We start from the raw sequence: 24,224 nt of genomic DNA, 5'->3' as shown, positions 1-24,224 counted from the left end.
CAGGCTTGCTTGTTAGCTGAACCGCTGGATACACAGCTCCACCTGCAAGGTCATTACCCAGTAAGACATCAACATTGTCTATGGGTAGTTCAGATTGCACCCCTATTGTGACTGGTCTGGATACCAAGTTGCACTTCAGAATTATCTTATGCAAAGGTACGGCCTCAGTCCCTTTTCCAATACCTTTGATAACATTCACTTCACCAGTCTCCATCTCAACACTAAATTCCAAAACACTCTTTAAGATTAATGACTAAAAAGCTCCAGTATCTCTCCAGATTCTCATTGGAACCGGGGTTAACCCTTCCTTTACAGAGACAAACCCATTCGAAATAAATCTCGCATCCTTCTTGAACTTGGCCTGACCCCTCCTTCCTTTAACCAGCTTGATACAGGCATTTGGGGTTGTCGCCTTTCCTTTTCCCTTATCTGTTTTTTGAGCAAAACACCTAGACGCTACGTGACCAGGCTTCCCACAAAGGAAACAAGTTAAACTGGGGAATGTTCCTCCCGAGTGCTTCTCTTCCTCCTTAACTTTTTCACTAGTCCCCAGCTTACTTTCTGGCTTAGACGGTGGGCTATCTCTGTTATCCCTGTTACCCTTTTGATAGCTGTTGTTCAGGAAAAACTTTACCTTGTGGGTTAAAGCATACTTGTCTGCTAACTTAGCAGATTCTGACAGGGTCTTAGCCTCTTTCTCATTCAGGTATGTTCTTATGTTGTCAGGGACACAATTTTTAAATTCTTCAATCAATATCAACACCCTCAATTTGCCATCATCCTCACTCATCTCTTCTGAAGTGCACCAATGATCAAAGTACACACATTTCTCATAGGCAAACTCCACAAAGGTTTGGTTCCACTGCTTCCTCCAGAACCAACTCATAACCCTTAAGTATAGCACCTTTCGCTTCATCATAATCATTTGCGTCTGCTGTGGACAACGCCAAATATGCTCGTTGAGCCTTCCCCATAATACACATTGTAACAACACAGCCCACTTATCTCTCGGCCAGTGCTGATTTACGGCCACTTTTTCAAAGTGCAGGAGGTACTTATCGATTTCTGTTTCCTCAAATGGAGGTACCAAATTAATTCTTGACTGATATTAAACCTCACCCCACGGTATGCCACATGCTCTGCACGTTGCCATTTCTCTCTCTCTCTCTGGAACTGTCTGTCTTTCTGTTTCTTCTCTCTACTTTTCTGCTTCTTCAGCCTCTAACTTAAGCCCCTTTAGCCTCATCTGTTCCAGATGTACCTGGACTTCCCCTTTCCCTATAGGAAAGCCCTCTAATGCCTCCTCATCAAATTCCTTTGCCAGGACATAATTCTCAGCTATTTTCCGTTGAATTTCTGCCTTTGTCGTACCCTTCTTGACCTCTGTCAGTCTCAATGCATCAACAACTTCCCACAACACTTCCTTTTTAGCTTTCTTTAAGCCCATAGGGTCTGGTCTTTCTAAAAAACCCTCAACATACATTTATGCTGTTTTTCCACACAACGAAATCAAATAGGGGATTTCCTCCAAATCAATTTGAACAAGCCCACACACAGTTGTACAAATCCCGGAAGAGCCCCCAATTTGGCTACGTACCCCATGACGGGTTAAAGAACCAGCAGAAATGGAAAACATATTTTGGAGTCTGGGATTGCTATTAACTAATAGTGTTTATTAGCTACTTGGAAATACAGTGCTATAAATGCAGATATATCAAACAGGTTAGCAATGATATATACCTACATGAGTGTGGAAATAGGAACAAAACTACGCTCTTTCAAACCTAGGGGTGGATGGATATAGTCTTACGATGATGAAGTGAGTTCAGTTCAGTTCGAGGTAGTTACTTGAGTAACGTTGGAGAGAGAGAGAGTGAGGTGAGAGGTGAGCTGATGCCGTCGATCTTCCCATTGTCTTCCGAAGCCCTGTTGCAGTCACCGACTAGGACCATAACATGTGTGACCATTCTTCAGTGATGGAATTATCATCCAGGCAAGGGTGAACACACAAATACTTCCCCACCGGTCACACCTTTTCATACTGCGAGAGCCACTGATCCATTTCCCCGAATTGATACTCCAAAACCCCACCTTCCTGTGGGTGCAAAAAACTCCTTCAGTATCTGAAACCGTGTGTCTGGCTGTATCAGCAGACCTGGTTTTTATCTCCACATGTTGGACACCTGCTATCCATCAACCTGCTTCGTCCTCCTCTCTCTGTAAGAGTTTTACAAGCAGGCAAGTGTCTTTGTGGCAAGGTAAACAAGCTTGTAGAGAAACCATAACATCAATCTTTCTATCAGTCTCTGTCCCTCTCTCTCTCTCTCATTGCATTGGATGTCTCTCTCTTGCTCTTAATAGCAGCACAGTTCATAGGGTTAATCCTGGACACGGTCACAAACTAGGGTCATTTCTGGACCCCGTCACACTCCATTTATTCTGTCATAGTATTTGTCAAGACTTGGACACAGCTATGATTGGATGCCTCCTTGCATTCCACCTTGCCTGATAAATTGGACTGTCCAGTCAACTGACTCTGAAGGCTGGTAGCATTCGCGTTATTCTTCATTGTTCTTTTCATTCTCAGTGTAGGCTACATTTTCCATTTGAGGGTTTCAGTTAATGGTCCTGTTTGGCCTAGTGTTTACTGTTTTCTTTTCCCAATAACACGGTTTGCATTAAAGTCTGTGAACTATCGATCTGATTCAGTGTCTTTTGCTCTGCACTTGGGCCATATCCAAACCTTGTGAGACCTATACCTTCATGTTACTGTACAAGGCATATTTATCTCCCAAACTCACCTGGAAGTTCGCTTCATAGAGTCACTGAGCACTACAAGATAGAAACAGGTGCTTTGGCGCCACCGTAACCCAGTTAAAGGAAGCTCAGCATCAAAGGAGTCACCTTTTGATGATCCAAATAAAAGCCCAAGGATTGAGAAATTCAGCAAAAGGTGAAGGAGAAGCTCAGTGAGAAATAAACAAGCTGTTAGAACTTCTATTGTTAAATAAAAAGAGAATCTGGTGATACGTACCACGTAACAGGTTAAAAAGGACCAGCAGAAATGGACACACCCGGAGTCTGAGTTTTCCATTATAAACACTATTTTATTAATAACTACGTGGTAAAATAATATAAAACAAGATAAGGCAAACAGTTTAGCAGAGTAAATGCATATGTAAGTGAGTAAATGAAGTTCCCAAATTTCTTCAAGCTTAGGTGGTGAAATGATAGTCTTACAATGGTATAGGTATGAAGTCATTTCAATTCTGGGTATTTAATTGAATAGGAGGGAGAGGGAGAGGGAGAGGGAGAGGGAGAGGGAGAGGGAGAGGGAGAGGGAGAGGGAGAGGGAGAGGGAGAGAGAGAGAGAGAGAGAGAGAGAGAGAGAGAGAGAGAGAGAGAGAGAGAGAGAGAGAGAGAGAGAGAGATGATTTGTCTTCCCAGTGCCGATGTCATCGAAACTTCCATGTCATCCTCCTGCTCCCAAAACTTTTTAAAGTCACCGACTGTGACCACACTAAAGAGAGTGCCAGTTTCCCACAGTAAAGCTATCAACCAAGACGAGGGATAAACACACTGATAGCTTTCCACCGGTCACCCCTTTGTCCACACTGTGAGCAAAACCCACCTTTGTTGTTTGAGCGGATGAAAACCTGTCAGTCCTCGAGATGGGTGGGTGGTGCTTGGAGAAGCGATGTGGAAGGTTGTAGAATCAGACCGGTGAGCTTTGGTCTCCACTCCCGTTGTTGCCGATGTGATCTCTCTCCCTCTCTGAGCCTTTCTGAGACACCAATGTGCTGGATTATGGACTGCAGATTTGATGGACTCTGGATCAAGGTCTCTTTGAGGGGTTTCTGCTGTTGCTTGCATGGTGGGGGGTGGGCAGTTGGGGTGTGGTTAACGGTTTTGCTGCTGCTTGTGTGGGGAGAGTGGGGGCGCGGATTCAGGGCTTCGATGTTTCTCTCATTCATTCTATGGGGTTTCTTCTTTTGTGGATGTCTGTGAAGAGTAGGATTTTCAGGTTGTATACTGTATACATTCTGATATGAAATTAACCTTTAAACACTTGGATACTCTTCTAGACAAACTTCTGAACAGCGAACTATTGCAGACTTCAGTTGTCCTTTGAGGATGTACCTTTGAGACAACTAAATGATCTGGCACGTTTGTGATCTCCTGGGAGGTCTAGCGAAGATGAGAGTGGAGAATGCCATCACTGGAGATGGCAGTTTCAAGGCCTGATGGTGGAAGACAAACTCATGATCAGTTCCATTACTCAGTGCCAAGATTAAAATTCTCCGTTTCCGAACTCCTGTCACAATTAAGCAGCAGAGTGTCTCAATTAACTGAAGGGAATCATGTCTATTTTCTCAAACAGTTTTTGTTTTTTAAGAGTCATCCCAATAGGCGGCTGCCCCAATTAACCAATGACTCAATTAACCAGAATACACTGTATTTCAGAAGCATAGACATGCCAGGAGGAGTCAGTAGTGAATGCTGTCTCTCCTGGATCAAGGATGGAAATGGTGCAGCCTCCTCCCCCTGGGTTCAGTCGTCCTTGCCGATTACTGTTTCTTCACCACCTCTGCATAGATCACCTCTGAAACACAAAAATCAGATATTAGTTCAGACAGTGAGGGAAGATTGAAGGCTGAGGATTGAAGACTGAGATTTGAAGGCTGAAGATTGAAGACGGAAGACTGAGGATTGAAGACTGAGGATTGAAGACTGAAGATTGAAGATTGAGGATTGAAGACTAGAGATTGAAGCCTGAAGATTGAAGACTGAGGATTGAAGACTGAAGGTTGAAGACTGAGGATTGAAGACTGATGATTGAAGACTAGAGATTGAAGACTGAAGGTTGAAGACTGAGGATTGAAAACTGAGGATTGAAGACTGAAATTGGCCTGCCCAGAAGTTAAGACCCAGGGTTGGCATGTCTAGAAATCCAAGACCTGATGTCTGTGAGTCCACTGGCAGCTGAAGGCCCGGAGGTGGTCTATCCCAGGGTTGGAAGCCTGACGGTGTGGGGGGGTGGGGTGAGAGGGAGGAAAGGGTTTGTTTGTAGTGCTTGTTTTTTTCATGGTTGTTGTTCTCTTGTTGTTTGTGTTGCTCTGCTGAACATTGTGGGTGTGCGATGTTGGTGCCAGAACCTGTGGTGACACTTGTGGACTGCCCCCGGCACATCCTTGTGTTGTGTTGGTTCTTTACGCAAATGACACATCTCACTGTCTGTTTCGATGTATGGGTGATAAATACATGAATCTGAGTCGGAGACTGGCCAGGCCTCTCTGATGAACAGGAAACTCAAAGGGCCTGTGCAGTCAGCTCACCATTCCCTATTCCTGTCTCGTACACCACTGTCTCCCAGCTAGTGTCCTCACCTGTGCAACAAGAGCATACAAAGTATACTTCCCTCCCCTTATTCCCCCTCCCCTTCCTTTTATTCTCCCTCTCCCCCACCTGCTCCTCATTCCTCCTCCCTCAATTTTCCCCCTTCCCCCTCCCTCTCTCCTTCCATTGCTCCATCCATCTCCCACTTCCACCACTCTCTCCCTTCCTACCTTGCTCTCTCCCTCTCTCTCCCTTCACCCTGCTCTCACCCCCTTTCTCCCACACTCAGCCCCTTCCTCTCCCCTCTCTACCTCTCCCTCTCTCTCTTCCCCACTCGGTCCCTCTCTCTCTCCCACTTCCCTTCTACCCTTCCTTCACCCCCTTCTCTTTCTCCTTCATCCCTCCTCTTTGCTCTCTTGTATTCCCTTTCCACTCCCTCACCTTCTCTCCCCTTTCCCCCTCCCTCTCTTTCATTCTCCTCCCCCTCTCCTCTCCCACTCTTCACTGCTTCTCCAATCCTTCCCTCTGGTCACAGTGAGGTGGACTGCAGGACCCAGCGGCAGCCAGACACACACCCTGTGAGCGGAAGGGACGGGTGAATGGAGCAGTTGAAGGAGATCATTTTCAAGAATACCTTGAGAGAAAGCCTCACCTGGAGGTCCAGCTTCCTGCTTCTGCCCACCTGGAATTGAAGAAGAACTTTCTGTTAGTCAGCAGGATGACCTCGAAGTCATCCAAGAAATGGTGAAAGGTAAGCGGAGACTGTACCTTGATCTTCAGCTTGTGGTTTGCTTGCCTTCTCACCTCTCATCAAAATAATGGCATAAGTGCAGGAATCTGGCTGCTCTGTAAGGAGAGGGATTCGTCTGAATCGACAGCAAATCAAAGTCAGGAGTTGCAGTGTTATGTTGAAGCTGTATAAGGCATTGGTGAGGCCCAGTTTGGAGTATTGTGTGCAGATTTGGTCACCTAACTACAGAAAAGATATGAATAAGATTGAAAGTGCAGAGTGCAGAGAAAGTTTACAAGGATTCTGCCAGAACTTGGTGGCCTGAGTTATAGGGAAAGATTAAAGAGGTTGGAGCTTCATTCCCTGGAGTGTAGGGGAATGAAGGGAGATTTGATAGCGGGATGGGAAATTATGAGGGGTAGTAATAAGATAAATGCAAGCAGGCTTTTTCCACTGAGGTTGGGTGAGAAAACCCACTGAGGGGGCACAGTCTTAAGGTGCTTGGAAGTAGGTACAGAGGAAATGTCAGGGGTAAGTTTTCACAGACAGAAAGCGGTGGGTGTGTGGAATGCACTGCCAGTGAAGGTGGTAGAGGTGGATACAGTAGGGTCTTTTAAGAGACTCTTAGATAGGTACATGGAGCTTCGAAAAATAGAGGGTATGCTGTAGGGAAATTGTAGGCAGTTTCTAGAGTAGGTTACATGGTCAGCACAACATTGTGGGCTGAAGGGCCTGTAATGTGCTGTAGATTTCTATGTTTCTATGAGACTAGAACTAGAGGTCATAGGTTAAGTGTGAAGGTAAAATGTTAAAAGAAAACATAAGACCATAAAACATAGGAGCAGAATTAGGCCATTCAGCCCATTGAGTCTACTCCACCATTCCATCATGGTTGATTTATTTTCCCTCTCAACCCCATTCTCCTGCCTTCTCCGCATAATCTTTCACACCCTGACTAATTAAGACCTTATCAACATCTGCTTTAAATAAACCCAGTAACTTGGCTTCCACATCCGTCTGTGGCAATGAATTCCTCACCACCCTCTGGCTAAAGAAATTCCTCCTCATCTCTGTTCTATAACGACATCCCTCCATTCTGAGGCTGTATCCTCTGGTCCTAGACTTCCCCACTTTCAGAAACATGCTCTGCAATTCCGCTCTATCTAGGTTTTCAATATTCGATGGTCAGCAGGCAGTCTGAGAAACAGTGAACGGTAAATGGAGATTGTACCTTGATCTTCAGTTTGACGTTTTCTTGCCTTCCCAGGTTCTGTCGGAATGCTGGCATAAGTGAAGGAATCTGACTGCTCTGTAAGGAGGAGAGTGATTAGTCCGAATCGACTAATGTCTGAAAGCAAGAAATGTTACAACACCTCGCAGCTGACATTTATATGGAGCTTTAAACTACCTACAGACTGTACAAGACCTTGGAGAGTGGTGTCCACAGGTACATAGTGTTGTCAAAAGAGTTTTGTACGATAGCCTTCATAAATCAAAGTACTGAGTCAGGTGTACAGGTGTACCTAATAAAGTGGCCATTGAGTGGAAATACGATATTCTCAATCACTGACTGGTATCTGTTTCAGCACCTTTATGAAAATTGAAAGGTTCTGTCGATCGTCTGCTTAAGTTCTGAATACAAATTAGATAAAATTCCTCAGCAAATGAGGCACTGATGTTGACCTCTCTCACTGCGATTGAAGAGAACGCTGTCGTACACACTGCCGTTGTCTTGTGCTGTCACAAAACACAGGATGGTCACAGGACAGAAGGAAGTTTGGCCTTTGGAGTTTATTCTGGGTCCTCGTTCCATGGGACTTGCTTTTTCCCTGTGAATTAGCTGAAATGTTCAGGCTGTTTGTTTCTGTAGGCCTTACACATCTGAGTCTAAAACCTCTCCAGAGTAACACACTCAAATGCTAAAGGAACTCAGCAGGTCAGGCAGCATCTATGGAGGGGAATGAAGGTTTCATCCTGAAACATCAAACGTTTATTCCTCTCCAGAGATGCTGCCTCTTCTAAGAGGATCACAACCTTGTCATAGGGTTCGGAGGCCCGTGTGCCTCAATGACTCGGAAAGCTATGTTGGCTGGAGTTCAGGTTTTCTGCTTTGGCTCTTGGTAGGGTCAGCCATGCCAAACAGGTCAAAGGGCAGAGGCCGGTCTGAGAGAGGTCCACTGGCTCTCCAGTTTTGGGGTTCAGCTCAGGGCTAACAACCCTGACTGGTCAATCAAATCTGTTATGGAACCAGCAGTGAAGAATCCTTCTACATCTGAGTGCGATGGTATTCCTGAGTCTCCACTTGGGACTTGCGTGACTGACAGTTGTGAAAGCTACCGATATGATGAAGTAGGCCAGAGATGGAGGACCGCCATTGCTGCCCGAAACCTCAGTGGTGTAACAGACAGGAGAGTAGATAGGTGCTGAGTTCCTGAATTGAACTGAACTGAATTGACATTATTACTTACATCCTTCATATACATGAGGAGTAAAAATCTTTACGTTACGTCTCCATCCAAATGAGCAATGTTCAATTTATAGTAATTTATAATAATATTATGTACAACAGGATAGTCAATATAACATAGAAGTACAGTTGTATCAGCATGAATTAATCAGTCTGATGGCCTGGTGGAAGAAGCTATCCCAGAGCCTGTTGCTCCTGGCTTTTATGCTGCAGTACCATTTCCCAGATGGTAGCAGCTGGAACAGTTTGTGTTTGGGGTGACTCAGGTCTCCAATGATCCTTTGGGCCGTTTTTACATACCTGTCTTTATAAATGCCCTGAATAGTGGGATGTTCACATCTACAGATGAGCTGGGCAGTCGACACCACTCTATGCAGAGTCCTGCGATTGAGGGGAGTACAGTTCCCATACCAGGCAATGGTGCAGCCAGTCAGAATGCTCTCAGTTGTGCCCCAACAGAAATTTCTTAGGATTTGGGGGCCCATACCAAACATCCTCAGCTGTCTGAGGTGAAAGAGGAACTTCTGTGCCTTTTTCGCCACGGAGCCTGTATGTACAGACCAAGTGAGATCCTCAGTGATGTTTATGCTGAGGAACTTAAAGCTGTTTACCCTCTCAACCCCAGATCCATTGATGCCAATAGGGGTGAGACTGTCTCCATTCCTCCTGTAGTCCACAACCAGCTCCTTTGTTCTTGCGACATTAAGGGAGAGGTTGTTTTCTTGACATCTCAGTGTCAGAGTGATGATTTCCTCTCTCTAGGCTAACTTATTATTTGAGATAATCAGTGTAGTGTCATCAGCAAATTTAATTACAGATTAGAGCTGTGGGTGGTGACACAGTCATGGGTATACAGAGAGTAAAGGAGGGGACTTGGTACACAGCCCTGAGGGGCATCTGTGTCCTCCAGCATTTTGTGTGTGTTGCTCTGGATTTCCAGCATCTGCAGAATCTCTTGTGTTTATCAAAAACTCTCCACCCTCTTTCCATATTGTGGCCAAACGTTCCCCCACCCCAGTCCTTCCACCACCCACTACTGTAGAAACTCCTCAGCAGTCAGTGATCGCTCCCGATCTCCTGAAGGACAGACTGTGCCCACACCATGGTGAACTTGTGCTGGGTTCAGTGGGAAACACACTGCCCCATGTCACAGGAACATTCCACTCTGGACTGGGGCAGAGAGGCTCAGCTGAGACGGTTCAGAACTCTACAGGATGGCACCTCAGCACAATCGCTTTTGTCCAACGAGTCTGAACACAAGTTAGATAAACACAAAATGAAAGGGAATGACTTCACTCACCCCATCACTGAACCATTCCCACAACCTACTGACTCACTTTCAAGAACTCTTCATCTCGTGTTCTCGATACTTATTGCTTATTTATTTACTATAACTATTTCTTTCTTTTTGTATTTGTACAGCCTGTTGTCTTTACACACTGGTTGTTTGCCTTGTTGGTGTGGTCTTTCATTGATTCTATTATTGTTATTTGATTTATTGAGTATACCCGCAGGAAAATGGATCTTAGGTTTGTATATGGTGATAGATGTGTACTTTGATAATGAATTTACTTTGAACTTTGAAATGTTAGCAGGAATTCAGCAACACAAAGGAACGGAATTGTTGACATTTTGGATTGAGACCCTGCAAACCATTGATAATTTATTTCTCCCCGACAGGCACAGTTCGACCTGCTGAATTTCTCTTCCAGATTGTGTGTAATTCCAGTTCCCAACACTCTTGTCGCTACAAACGAGGTCAAAACTCTCAACCAGTAAGGTGCTGGTATTTACCTTCGTTGTTGCTGCTCAGGGCGATGTTGTCGTACAACGGGCTGCTGTCTTGCACTGTAACACAATTCAGAGAATCATGTTCAAATTCAGGTTTAATTGTCATTCAGCCACACACATGTATACAGTCAAATGAAACAGCGTTCCTCTGCGGCCAAAGTGTAAAGTACAGTCATCAACAGCCACAGACTGTGCAATTTAAAGTAATTATAGTAAGTAGAACTGGCCAGTCAATATCATATAGAAATACAATTGTATCAGCATGAATTAATCAGTCTGAGGCCTGGTGGAAGAATCTGTCCCGGAGCCTGTTGGTCCTGGCTTTTATGCTTCGTTACCATTTCCTGGATGGTAGCAACTGGAACAGTTTGTGGTTGGGTTGATTCGAGTCTCCAATGATCCTTCAGGCCCTTTGTACAGATGCGCTGGGATGTCCGCACCACTCTCTGCAGAGTCCTGTGATTGAGGGAGGTACAGCTCCCATACCGGGCAGTGATACAGTCAGTCAGGATGCTCTCAATTGTGCCCCTGTAGAAAGTGCTTAGGAGTTGTGGTCCCATCCCAAACTTCATCAACTGTCTCAGGTGAAAGAGGTGTTGTTGTGCTTTTTTCACCACACAGCCGGTATGTACAGAGCATGTGAAATCCTCGGTGATGTTTATGCTGAGGAACTTAAAGCTGTTCACCCTCTCAAACCCAGATTCATTGATGTCAACTGGGGTTGAGCCAGTATCCATTCCTCCTGTAGTCCACAACCAGCTCCTTTGTTCTTGCGACATTAAGGGAGAGGTTGTTTTCTTGACATCTCAGTGTCAGGGTGATGACTTCCTCTCTGTAGGCTAACTTGTTATTATTTGAGATAATCAGTGTAGTGTCATCAGCAAATTTAATTACAGATTAGAGCTGTGGGTGGTGACACAGTCATGGGTATACAGAGAGTAAAGGAGGGGACTTAGTACACAGCCCTGAGGGGCATCTGTGTCCTCCAGCGTTTCGTGTGTGTTCCTCTGGATTTCCAGCATCTGCAGAATCTCTTGTGTTTATCAAAAACTCTCCACCCTCCTTCCATATTGTGGCCAAACCTTCCCCCACCCCAGCCCTTCCACCACCCACTACTGTAGAAACTCCTCAGCAGTCAGTGATCGCTCCCGATCTCCTGGAGGACAGACTGTGCCCACACCATGGTGAACTTGTGCTGGGTTCAGTGGGAAACACACTGCCCCATGTCACAGGAACATTCCACTCTGGACTGGGGCAGAGAGGCTCAGCTGAGACGGTTCAGAACTCCACAGGATGGCACCTCAGCACAATCGCTTTTGTCCAACAAGTCTGAACACAAGATAGATAGACACAAAATGAAAGGGAATGACTTCACTCACCCCATCACTGAACCATTCCCACAACCTACTGACTCACTTTCAAGAACTCTTCATCTCGTGTTCTCAATACTTATTGCATATTTATTTACTATAATTATTTCTTTCTTTTTGTATTTATACAGACTGTTATCTTTACACACTGGTTGTTTGCCTTGTTGGTGTGGTCTTTCATTGATTCTATTATTGTTATTTGATTTATTGAGTATGCCCACAGGAAAATGGATCTTAGGGTTGTATATCGTGACAGATGTGTACTTTGATAATGAATTTACTTTGAACTTTGAACTGTAAGCAGGAGCTTGAATTGTTAACATTTCAGATTGAGACCCTGCAAACCATTGATAATTTATTTCTCCCCCACAGACACAGTTCAACCCGCTGAATTTCTCTACCAGATTGTGTGTCACTCCAGTTCCCAACACTCTTGTTGCTACAAACGAGGTCAAAACTCTCAACCAGTAAGGTGCTGGCTTTACCATTGTTCTTGCTGCTCGGGGCAATGTTGTCGTACAACGGGCTGCTGTCTTGCACTGTAACACAAATCAGAGAATCAAGTTCAAATTCAGGTTTAATTGTCATTCAACTACACATGTATACAGCCAAATGAAACAGCGTTCCTCTGGAGCCAAGGTGTAAAATACAGTCATCAACCGTCACACACTACACATAGCAAACACACAGCACATATACTGTTGTTACAATAGCAAAAAAAACATACACAAAACACAAAATAATATCAGCACAAGTCCCTCAGTGTTAAGCATGAAGATTGGTGTTGCATGGGATGCTGTCCTGGAGCCATGTTTCTGTAAGAATAAGCATGTAGCAGTTCCTCATCTCACGCTTGTGCATCAGTGCAGATGCAGACCAATGCATTCCCATTTGTCTTCATCAAGTGAACACTGGAGGGCAGCACTGATAGCATACAGCAGGAGATTCAGCCCGACAATGTCCATACTAGCTCTTAGGAGGACAATTCTATCATCCCAAAGATCCTTCTCTTATCCCATGGTCCTGAACGTTATCTCCTGCCAATCCAATACTCTGTTGAATGCCTTTACTATTACAGATTTAGGGTCAAAACAATCTTAACCCCTCCCCTTCTAACTTCTGGCCAGCATTTTCACACTATGCATCTTGGTTCAAAAGGGAACAGGTTCTCTCTTGGACTTATGGGTGAGAAACTGAAGTGCACATAGTAGACCATACTCTCTGCTCCGCCATTCCATCATGGCCGATTTATTTTCCCTCTGAACCCCCATTCTCCTGCCTTCTCCCTGTAATCTCTGGACCTGCTCCAATGTAGCACACGCTTCCTTAGATATGGAGTCCAAAACTGCTGACCATACTCCAAGTGCGGCTCGGCCGATGCCTCGTGCCTTGCAGAGGTGGAAATGCATTGGGGTATCAGGAGGTGGGCTGCTTCCCCCAGAGACACAGCCTCTGGCTTGCTTGGGCTGCCTGAGATGAGGCCATCAATGTCGTGTCGTCAGCGAATTTAATTAGCAGATTGGAGCTGTGGGTGGTGACACAGTCATGGGTTCACAGAGAGTAAAGGAGAGGCCTTAGTACACAGCCCTGAGGGGCACCTGTGTTGAGGGTCAGAGGGACAGAGTTGAGGGAGCCCATTCTCATCACCTGCTGGCAATCTGACAGTAAGTCCAGGATCCAGCTGCACAAGGCAGGGTGAAGGCCGAGGTCTCTAGGTTTCTTGTCGAGCCTGGTGGTGGGGGGGCGGGATTCTGGTGTTGAATGCTGAACTGTAATCCAAGAACAGCATTCTCACATAAGCATCCTTCTTCTCCAGATGTGTAAGGACAGTGTGTAGAGCTGTGGCTATTGAATCATCAGTTGATTGGTTGTGTCGGTGGGTGAATCGTAGGGGGTCCAGTGTGGGTGGTAGCATGCTGCAGATGTTGTCCTTGACCAGCCTCTCAAAGCATTTGCTTATTACTGAGGTGAGTGTGACAGGACGCCAGTCATTCAGACATGTTACCTTGGCCTTGTGTTTTCTGTTTAATCTGGTCAAGTTAATTGTGACTGGCACGGGTTTTCTGCTTTCCATGATTATTGAAAGGGGACTCTCATTTAGTGCTGAGTGGAGTGCTTGTGTTTGTGGAGAATGATTAGTCTCACAGTGTCGCTCGATCGTCTCACTGATACTCTGTTGGTATTCCTATGACTAATCCCTTGATTCCGTCTCTTCATGGGAGCACCTGGGTTCAGTCATACCGGCGTTCACCATGACGGAGTCTGCCATTCCTCCACTCTGGTGTTCAGTTGTCGTTAGTGTTCACCATGACAGAATCTGCTGTTCCTCCACTCCTGGGTTGAGTCATCGTCAGCACTCACTGTGACAGAATCTGCTGTTCCTCCACTCCTGGGTTGAGTCATCGTCAACACTCACTGTGACAGAATCTGCTGTTCCTCCACTCCTGGGTTGAGACATCGTCAGCACTCACTGTGACAGAATCTGCTGTTCCTCCACTCCTGGGTTGAGTCATCGTCAGCACTCACTGTGACAGAGTCTGCCATTCGCTCACTCCGGTGTTCAGTTGTCGTCAGTGTTCACCATGACGGAGTCTGCTGTTCCTCCACTCCTGGGTTGAATTGTGCCGGTGCTCACCGTGACAACGAGGCAGACGGTCAGACTCCTGGTGGCAATGGCCACGATCTGGCATGGCTTTCAAATGATGGTTACTTCCCACTGACAGGCAGCCTCGAAAAGTTATTGATGCTCAACTGTCAATCGTCTACTGAGTCTAGTGTTCATTCTGATCAGAAGGGACAGCAGATCGCAGTCATCCTTCAGAGAGAGAGACATTCTTTTTCCTGGGGAAAAGCCTCTGACGATCCACATGATCAATGCCTCTCATCATCTTATACACCTCTATCAGGTCACCTCTCATCCTCCATCGCTCCAAGGAGAAAAGGCCGAGTTCACTCAAACTATTCTCATAAGGCATGCTCCCCAATCCAGGCAACATCCTTGTAAATCTCCTCTGCACCCTTTCTATGGTTTCCATGTCCTTCCTGTAGTGAGGTGACCAGAACTGAGTATAGTACTCCAAGTGGAGACTGATAAGGTCCTGTATAGCTGCAACATTACCTCTTGGCTCCTAAACTCAATCCCATGATTGATGAAGGCCAATGCATTGTATGTCTTCTTAACCTGCGTGGCAACTTTGCGTGTCCTATAGATTCGGACCCCAAGATCCCTCTGATCCTCCACACTGCCAAGTGTCTTACAATTAATACTATTTTCTGCCATCATATTTGACCTACCAAAATAAACCACCTCACACTTAACTGGGTTGAACTCCATCTGCCACTTCTTAGCCCATTTTTGCATCCTATCAATGTCCCACTGTAACATCTGACAGCCCTCCACACTATCCACAACACCCCCAACCTTTGTGTCATCAGCAGATTTACTAACCCATCCCTACAATTCCTCATCCAGGTAATTTATAAAAATCACAAAGAGTAGGGGTTGCAGAACAGATCCCCGAGGCACACCACTCGTCACCAACCTCCATGCAGATTATGACCCGTCTAGAACCACTTGTTGCCTTCCGTGGGCAAGCCAATTCTCCATTTACAAAGCAATGTCCCCTTGGATCCCATGCCTCCTTACTTTCTCAATAATCCTTGCATGAGGTACCTTATCAAATGCCTTGCCAAAATCCATATACACTGCATCTACTGCTCTTCTTCATCAATGTGTTTAGTCACATCCTCGAAAAATTCAATCAGGCTTGTAAGGCACGACCTGCCTTTGACAAAGCCATGCTGACTACTCCTAATCATATTATACCTTTCCGAAAGTTCATAAATCCTGCCTCTCAAGATCTTTTCCATCAACTTACCAACCACTGAGGTAAGACTCACTGGTCTATAATTTCTATAACCTCTTCCCCAGGGCACCACTGCTCAATACAAGAGGACATGGCTTTAAGGTAAGGAGAGGAAAGTTTAAGGGGGATATTAGAGGGAGGTTTTTTTACTCAGAGAGTGGTTGGTGCGTGGAATGCACTGCCTGAGTCAGTGGTGGAGGCAGATACACTAGTGAAGTTTAAGAGACTACTAAACAGGTATATGAAGGAATTTAAGATAGCGGGATATGTGGGAGGCAGGGTTTAATGGTCAGCACAACATTGTGGGCTGAAGGGCCTGTTCTGTGCTGCACTGTTCTACGTTCCAGTGAATCCGAAGCTGCTCTGCTCTTTCCTCGGCTGGTGGAGCTCCCTGCCTGTTCTAGATTTGTTATTGATCGTTCCCCTGGGAGCCGTGACTGGTTCACCCCCTCGCGCTGTCAGCTCAGTACCTGACTGAGGCGGCTTCTGTTCCTGCTCCGATCGGGTCGAAGGTGGAACATTCCTGTTGAGAAAAGAACCGATATCATGAAATCACAGCATGTTCCCAGTTGTGGTTATCCAAGATTACAACTGACCCAGTGGGCCAAGGAACAGCAGATCGGATTTAATTTAATACGACAAAATGCAAGACCTCAGGTTCTGAGGAGTGTGGCAGGACAGAGCGACCAGGGAACACGGACTCTTAATTCCCTGAAAGTGGTGTCACAGCTAGACAGGGTTGTGAAGATACGCTGTTACAGCTTGGGGTGTCAGAGTTCAATTCTGGCATCCTCTGTAAGCAAGTTTTATGTTCCATCCTGAGTGCCTGTCCTGTGGGTTTCCTCCGGGTGCTCCGGTTTCCTCCCACAGTCCAGAATCATACAGGTTAGGGTCAGTAAGTTGTGGGCATGTTATGTTGGCGTTGGAAGCATGGCAACGCTTGCCGACTGCCCCCAGCGCAATCTCAGACTGTGTTGGTTATTGACACAAATGACACATTCACTGTATGTTTCGACATGCCTGTGACAAATAAAGCTGATAGTCATGGGGTCAAGGAACAGTACACCACAGAAACAGACCCTTTGGCCCATCGAGCCCATGCTGAACCAGTAATCTGCCTTGTCCCATCTACCTGCATCTGAACCAAAGCCCTTCAATAGAAATTGAACCCACATGCACCACTTGTGCTGGCAGCTCGTTCCACACTCTCACCACCCTCTGAGTGAAGACGTTTCCCTCATGTTCCGCTTAAACTTCTCACCTTTTACCCTTAACCCATGACCTCTAGCTTCAGTCTCACTCAACCTCAGTGGAAAAAGCCTGCTTGCACTTACCCTATCTATACCCCTCGTAATTTTGTATAACTCTAACAAATCTCCTCTCAATCTTCTATGTTCCCGATAACTCAGGTCCTCCAGACTCGGCAACATCCTTGTAAACTTTCTCTGTACTCTTTCAACCTTATTTACATCTTTCGTGTAGTTTGGTGACCAAAACTGCACACAATACTCCAAATTGGGCTTCACTGATGTCTTATACAACTTCAACATAACATCCGTCTCCTTTACTCAACACATTGATGTGGTGAACTACATATACCTGTCTGGACTGCCCCTGTGGCTCCTCCCACAGACCCCTGTATAAAGGCAATTGAGGCCTGAGCCCGGCCTCATTCTCCAGGATGTAGTGTTGTTCATTCTTCCAGTCAATAAAAGCCGATATCCCTCGCTTCTTACGTCTCAGAGTGAGTTATTGATGGTGCATCAATTGATTTATGAAGGCCAATGTGCCAAAAGCTTTCTTTGCATCCGTAACTACGGGTGACGCCACTTTCAATGAATTATGGACCTCATTCTCAGATCCCTTTGTTCTACCACACTCCTCACTGCCATACATTCACCATGTAAGGCCTACACTGGCTGGTTCTCCCAAACTGCAACAGCTCGCACTTGTCTACATTAAGCTCCATCTGCCATTTTTCAGCCCACTTTTCCAGTTGGTCCAGATCCCTCTGCAAGCCTTGATAGTCTTTCTCACTGTCCACTACACTCCCAATCTTGGTGACATCTGCAAATTTGCTGATCCAGTTAATTGCATTATCATCCAGATGATTGATAGAGATGACAAACAATGGACCCAGCACCGATCCCTGTGGGACTCCATTAGTCACAGGCCTCCAGTGACTAATCAGATCTCTGAACAAAGTCAGCACGCTGTGCTCGACCTGTGGGTGACAGACCTCCCATTCAACCCCAGCCTGGTCTCCGTATCGATTCACCTTACCTTTTCGTACCTCTGATGAAACCCATCAGCCAGATGTGAACTGAAGAAATAAAAAGACGATCATTATTGTACTTAAAAACTGAAATCCGTGTTGTGCACCAAGAAGTGCAGAGTAAGAAAGGTGCGTAGACAAAAGGAACTCTGCCCCCTCCCACCACTGAATCCCCTCTCACATTCCACAGACACTCTCCCCACACCCACTGAATCCCCTCTCACATCCCACAGACACTCTCCCCACACCAACTGAATCCCCTCCCACAGCCCACAGACTCTCCCCCATCACCCACTGAATCCCCTCCCGCAGCCCACAGACTCTCCCCCATCACCCACTGAATCCCCTCTCACAGTCCACCAACTCTCCCCATCACCCACTGAATCCCCTCCCGCAGCCCACAGACTCTCCCCCATCACCCACTGAATCCCCTGCCACAGCCCACAGGCACTCTCCCCCCACCCACTGAATCCCCTCCCCCAGCCCACAGACTCTCCCCCATCACCCACTGAATCCCCTCCTACAGCCCACCAACTCTCCCCATCACCCACTGAATCCCCTCCCACAGCCCACCAACTCTCCCCCCATCACCCACTGAATCCGCTCCCGCAGCCCACCAACTCTCCCCATCACCCACTGAATCCCCTCCCACAGTCCACCAACTCTCCCCATCACCCACTGAATCCCCTCCCGCAGCCCACTGACTCTCCCCCATCACCCACTGAATCCCTTCCCACAGCCCACTGACTCTCCCCATCACCCACTGTCCCCTCCCACAGCCCACCGACTCTCCCCCATCACCCACTGAATCCCCTCCCACAGCCCACCGACTCCCCCCATCACCCACTGAATCCCCTCCCACAGTCCACCGACTCTCTCCCCCATCACCCACTCCTTCATAGAGAGGAACAGACATCTTCACTTGCCAGCCAGTTCTCCACTCACCTTTCTTCTTCCAGGAGACTGCAAGGAGGACACAGACTGGGAGCAGGAGAACCAGAACGACCAGCACGTAAATGAGAGAGTTTGAGTTTGCTGTGAGACAGAGAGCAGCTTTAACACCAGACCTCAGTACAGTGCTTCCATTTTCATTGTGCCCTAGCGGCTTTCTCCCGATCGATACTAGAGTTGTGGAGACACACTGTACAGCCCAACAGACCCTTCGGCCCGATGGTCCATACTGACCAAGGTCATCATCCAAGGTCCTATTTGCAAGCGTTTGGCCCATAACCTTCCAAATCTTTCCTATTTCAGACTATTTATTCATTTAATTTTGTATCTTGTGGTAATTTTTATTTCTTACACTTCACTGCTGCCACAAAACGACAGATTTCACAAAATAGTTGTGTGATAATGAACTTGATTGTGATTCTATCGATGACCTGTCCCACTGTCTTTTAAAATGGGCGGCATTCATCATTATGGACGCCCTCCACCCAGGACATGCCCTCTTCTCATTGCTAATATCAGGGAGGAGGTACAGGAGCCTGAAGACTCACACTCAATGTTTCAGGAACAGCTTCTTCGCCTCCGCCATCAGATTTATGAACGGTCCGTGAACCCGTGAACACCACATCCATTTTGCTCTCTTTTTACACTACTTATTCATTTTTAGATATTTCTTATTGTAACTAACTTACTGTGAATTCACAGCTGCCTGTGGCAAAGAATTCCACAGATTCACCACTCTCTGGCTAAAGAAATTGCTCCTCATCTCTGTTCTAAAAGTACGCATCTCTATTCTGAGGCTGTGTCCTCTAGTCTTTGACTCTCCCACCATTGGAAATATCCTCTAAACATCCACTCTATCAAGGCCTCTCACCGTTCAAAAGATTTCAATAAGGAAACACCTCATTCTTCTGAATTCTGGTGAAAACATCCTTGCTTTTATATTCTCCTCTTGAAATGAATGTGAACATTGCATTTGCCTTCCTCACCGCTGACTCAGCCTGCAAGTTAGCCTTTAGGGAATCCTGCACAAGCATTTCCAAATCCCTTTCTGCCTCAGATTTTTGTATTTTCTCTCCATTTAAAAAATAGTCAATCATTTCATTTCTTTTACCAAAGTGCACGACCATACACCTCCCGACACTATTCCATCTGCTGTTTCTTTGCCCATTCTCCTCATCTGTCTCAGTCCTTCTGTAGCCTCTCTACCTCCTCAAAACTACCTGCCCCTCATATCTTCATATTGTCTGCAAACTTTGCAACAAAGCCATCAATTTCATTATCCAAGTCATTGACATATAATGTAAAAAGAATCGGTCCCTACACAGACCCCTGTCGAAAACCACTAGTCACCAGCTGCCAGCCAGAAAGGGCTCCCTTTATCCCCACTCTTTGTCTCCTGCCAATCAGCCCCTGCTTTATCCAAGCTAGTATCTTTCCTGGAATACCATGGGCTCATCGCTTGTAAAGCAGCCTCATGTGTGGCACCTTGTCAAAGAGCTTCTGAAAATCCAATACACAACATCCACCAATTCTCCTTTGTCTATCCTGCTTGTGAGTTCTACAAAGAATTCCAACAGATTTCTCAAGCAAGATTTCCCTTAAGGAAACCATGCTGACTACAGCCCATTTTATCATGTGCCTCCAAATACCCTGAGACCTCATCCTTAGTAATCAGCTCCAACATCTTCCCAACCACTGAGATCAGACTAACTCACCTATAGTTTCCTTTCTTCTGTCTCTCTCCCTTCTTGAATATTGGAGAGAAATTTGCAATTTTCCCGTCTTCCAGAACCGTTCCAGAATCTAGTGAATCTTGAAAGATCATTACTAATGCCTCCCCAATCTCAAAAGCAACCCCTTTCAGAACTCTGGGATGTACAGCATCTGGTCCAGGTGATTTATCTACCTTCAGACTTTTCAGTTTTGCAAGAACCTTCTCTCTAGTAATGGTAACTTCACGCACTTCATGACCCCTGACACCTGGAACTTCCACCATACTGATACCATCTTCTGCAGTGAAGAATGATGCAAAATACTAATTCAGTTCATCCGCCATTTCATTGTCCCTCATTACCACCTCTTCTGCATCGGTTTCCAGCGGTCCAATATCCACTCTCGCCTCTCCTTTACACTTCAAATATCTGAAGAAACTTTTGGTATATACTTTAATATTATTGGCTAGCTTACTTTCATATTTCATCTTTACCTTCATAATGACTTCTTAGTTGCCTTCTGTTGATTTTTAAAATCTTTCACTTTCCTCTAAATCTCTAGACTTTCCTCCTGTAATCCAGCACCAAGCTGATTTTCCCAATCTACCAGCACATTGAAATTCCCCATGATTATTGTAACATGCAGTTTCTTTCTCCCGTTGTAATTTGAAGACCACATCTTTACTACTGTTCAGGGGGTCTGTATACAACTCCCATCAGGGTCTTTTGACACTTGCAGTTCCTTAGCTCTTTCCACAATGATTCAACATATACGCAGCTCAGGACACGAGTCACACCCTGCTCAACCTTTCTTTGTCTGAGGTTTTATGAACATCTGCCTCCACAACCTCTCCACTAACTATTCTGGCACTCTGGTTCCCATCCCCTCCAACTCCAGTTTAAAACCACCGTGCAGCATTAACAAACCTTCCCACAGGGATATTAATCCCCCTCCAGTTCAGGTGCAAACTGTCCCTTCTGTACAGGCCCACTTTCCCTGGAAGAGAGCCCAATGATCCAAAAATCTTACGCCCTTCCTCCTCCACCAACTCCTTAGCCACGCATTAAACTGTATAATCTTTCTAGTTCTAGCCTCAGTAGCATGTGGCACAGGTAGCAATCTTGAGATCACAACCCTGGAGTTCCTGCCCTTTAACTTAGTACCTGACTCCCGATGCAGAACCTCATCACTCATCCTAACCATGTCATTGGCACCTACATGCTTCACGACCTCTGGCAACTCACCCTCCCACTCCAGAATGCTGAGGACTCAATCTGAGATATCCCGGACCCTGGCACCCGGGAGGCAATGTACCATCCAGGAATCTCGTTCTCACCACAGAACCTCCTGTCCGTTCCCCTAGCTAACAAATCCCCCATTACCACAGCGTGCCTCTCCCCCCCACCTTCCCTTCTGAGTCACAGAGGCTGACTCAGTGCCAGAGACCCAACCACTGTGACTTTCCTCTGTTAGGTCATCCCTCTCCACCCACCCCCCTCCCCCTGACAGTATACCACTTTGAGGGGAATGGCCACAGGGGTACTCTCCTGCACCTTGGGTGTAACTACCTCTCTGTGTGACCTATCCATCACCCTCTCATCCGCCTGGATGATCCGGAGTTCATCCAGTTCCAGCTCTGACTCCTTCACGCGGATGGTTAGAAGCTGCAGCTGGATCCACTCCTCACAGTTGTAGTCGTCAGGGACACTGGAGGTCTCCCTGCCTTCCCACATCCCACAAGAGGAGAATTCCACTATCCTGCCGGGCATCTCCATTGTCTCAGTTCAGCAGATATAAAGACGAGATGGGTGTTGGAGTTTGGAGTTCAATTCCTGCACCGTCTGTAAGGAGTTTGTACGTTCTCCCTGTGACCGTGTGGGTTTCCTCCGGGTGCTCCGGTTTCCTCCCACAGTCTAAGGATGGACCGGCTCGTCGGTTAATTGGTCATTGTAAATCGTCGTGGGTTCAATAGGTGGGTTTTTGGGTGGTGTGGCTTGTTGGGTCGGAAGGGCCTGTTCCATGCTGTATCTCTTGTTATGAATGTGGAGCAACTCTGATAGGCAGAAGGGGGCAAAGTCACCCCCCCTTTTGAGAATCATAAAATCGCTATTATTTTGGGTCTGATACCCAGGAAATGACAGAGATAAACAGCTCATGTCAGTATTGAGAGAGAGACAACGCAGGGATACATAAAGGTTGGAATGTCTCCTATTGACAGAGAAAGAGATTACTGCTATTGTCTCTTGAAGAAGGAATTGTGTATTGAGTACTGTTCTATTCATTGAAACCCCTCAGGGGGCAACCAGAGTGGTCTGGTTGAAGGATTGCTTCATCCCAACCTGATTGACACCTGAGACCCCGAGAGTGGGGATAAAAGTAGGGTCTGGGGAACACCCCTCAGACGCACCAGGAGAGACGTTACGAGACCGGTGGGGGCTTGTGTGTGTGTCCACCCTTGCCTGGGTGATGAGTCCTCCATGGAACGGTCTAGCTAAAGGACGGAAACGGATCAAGATCGTAAAAGGAAAGTCGGCAAGTTTCTCTCTCTCTCTCCCTCTCTCTCTCCAACAATTGCAACACAGTGATCAACAACTACCGCAGCCTGCATGAACTGAACTGAACTTTATATTTCCATCGGACAATTCATTATCCCCTAGACAACGATAGAGCTTATTTCTTATTGATTATTATTATACCCGCACTTTTAGGTTTAGTATTGATGATGTATATTATCTGTATATTTGCATTGATATTATTTTTGTGTATTTTTACTAATAAATATTGTTAAAAATAGTATCATCAGACTTCAACGGATACTCCTATCTTTGCTGGTAAGATACCCAGTTATGGGGTTCGTAACACTCTAAATGCATAAACAAATAAATAATGAGGTGGAGAGTCCATCTTAACGTACTGGGGACCACTCCATAGTTATAACTGTAGGATAAAAGCTGTCCTTCAGCCTGGTGGTCCGTGCATCCAGGCTGTTGTACCTTCTGCCCAGTGGGAGAAGGCCGAAGAGAGAATGTCCAGGGTGGATGGGAGGGTCTCTGATTTTGCAGTCTGTTTCACAGAGACGGTGAGAAGTGTAGACAGAATCCATGGAGGGGGCTGGCTTCTGTCTTGATCAATGTGACAGGTTGAGCCCTGTAATCGTGTCCTGTCTGCCTCCTCCCCCTGACATTCTGCAGAATCACAATCGGGATTAGGATAATTTCACCGGCTTGTGTTTTGTGCAGCAGTACATTGCAATCATCATCATCGGTATGTGCTGTGTTGTGTGATGTGGGCAATCACAGTCTCTTAACCATGATGAACACACACAAAATGCTGGAGGAACTCAGCAGGCCAGGCAGCAAGATGGGTGACGGCAGCCATTATCAATGTATTTCAGAGATTGCCTGCCTGGTGTCAGTGGTGTCACATCTCCAAGTCAAGTCTCTGTGTCAAGTCTCAGTGTCTAGGCTCCGTATCAATGTTCCTCCTGTTTGCTGTCTAACGTTCACGTCCACGTCTGCATCCTAACTCAACAGAAAACCTACAGCACAATACAGACCATTCGGCCCACAAAGTTGTGCTGAACATGTCGCTACCTCAGAAATTACTAGGCTTACCCACAGCCCACTGTTCAACTAAGCTCCATGTACCTATCTAAAAGTCTCTTAAAAGACCCTATCGTATCTGCCTCCACCACTGTTGCCAGAAGCCCACTCCACACACTCAC

The 24,224-nt window shown here is 46.2% G+C and overlaps 1 protein-coding gene across 4 annotated transcripts in view; it reads right to left on the bottom strand.

Annotated features, from left to right (window-relative positions):
- Nucleotides 1-3,106: 3,106 nt before the first annotated feature.
- The window catches only part of LOC140728694 (uncharacterized), a 40,902-nt gene continuing 19,784 nt past the window's right edge, over nucleotides 3,107-24,224 (bottom strand). Inside the window, exons 2-10 of one of the 4 annotated variants that reach the window (XM_073047656.1) lie at nucleotides 18,782-18,871; nucleotides 17,845-17,884; nucleotides 16,032-16,084; nucleotides 12,181-12,234; nucleotides 10,329-10,382; nucleotides 7,299-7,376; nucleotides 6,106-6,183; nucleotides 5,990-6,019; nucleotides 3,107-4,603 (exon numbers count right to left, since the gene is read on the bottom strand). In XM_073047656.1, coding sequence (XP_072903757.1) covers nucleotides 4,569-4,603; nucleotides 5,990-6,019; nucleotides 6,106-6,183; nucleotides 7,299-7,376; nucleotides 10,329-10,382; nucleotides 12,181-12,234; nucleotides 16,032-16,084; nucleotides 17,845-17,884; nucleotides 18,782-18,871 — 512 coding nt within the window. In that variant the 3' untranslated portion in view covers nucleotides 3,107-4,568. The remainder of the gene's footprint in view (nucleotides 4,604-5,989; nucleotides 6,020-6,105; nucleotides 6,184-7,298; nucleotides 7,377-10,328; nucleotides 10,383-12,180; nucleotides 12,235-16,031; nucleotides 16,085-17,844; nucleotides 17,885-18,781; nucleotides 18,872-24,224) is intronic. The other 3 variants (XM_073047657.1, XM_073047658.1, XM_073047659.1) reach the window with 3 other exon arrangements.

The sequence above is a fragment of the Hemitrygon akajei genome, chromosome 6 (assembly GCF_048418815.1).
Source record: "Hemitrygon akajei chromosome 6, sHemAka1.3, whole genome shotgun sequence".
In the NCBI taxonomy this organism is placed as follows: Eukaryota; Metazoa; Chordata; class Chondrichthyes; order Myliobatiformes; family Dasyatidae; genus Hemitrygon; species Hemitrygon akajei.
This window is presented reverse-complemented; position numbering and strand designations above follow the sequence as displayed.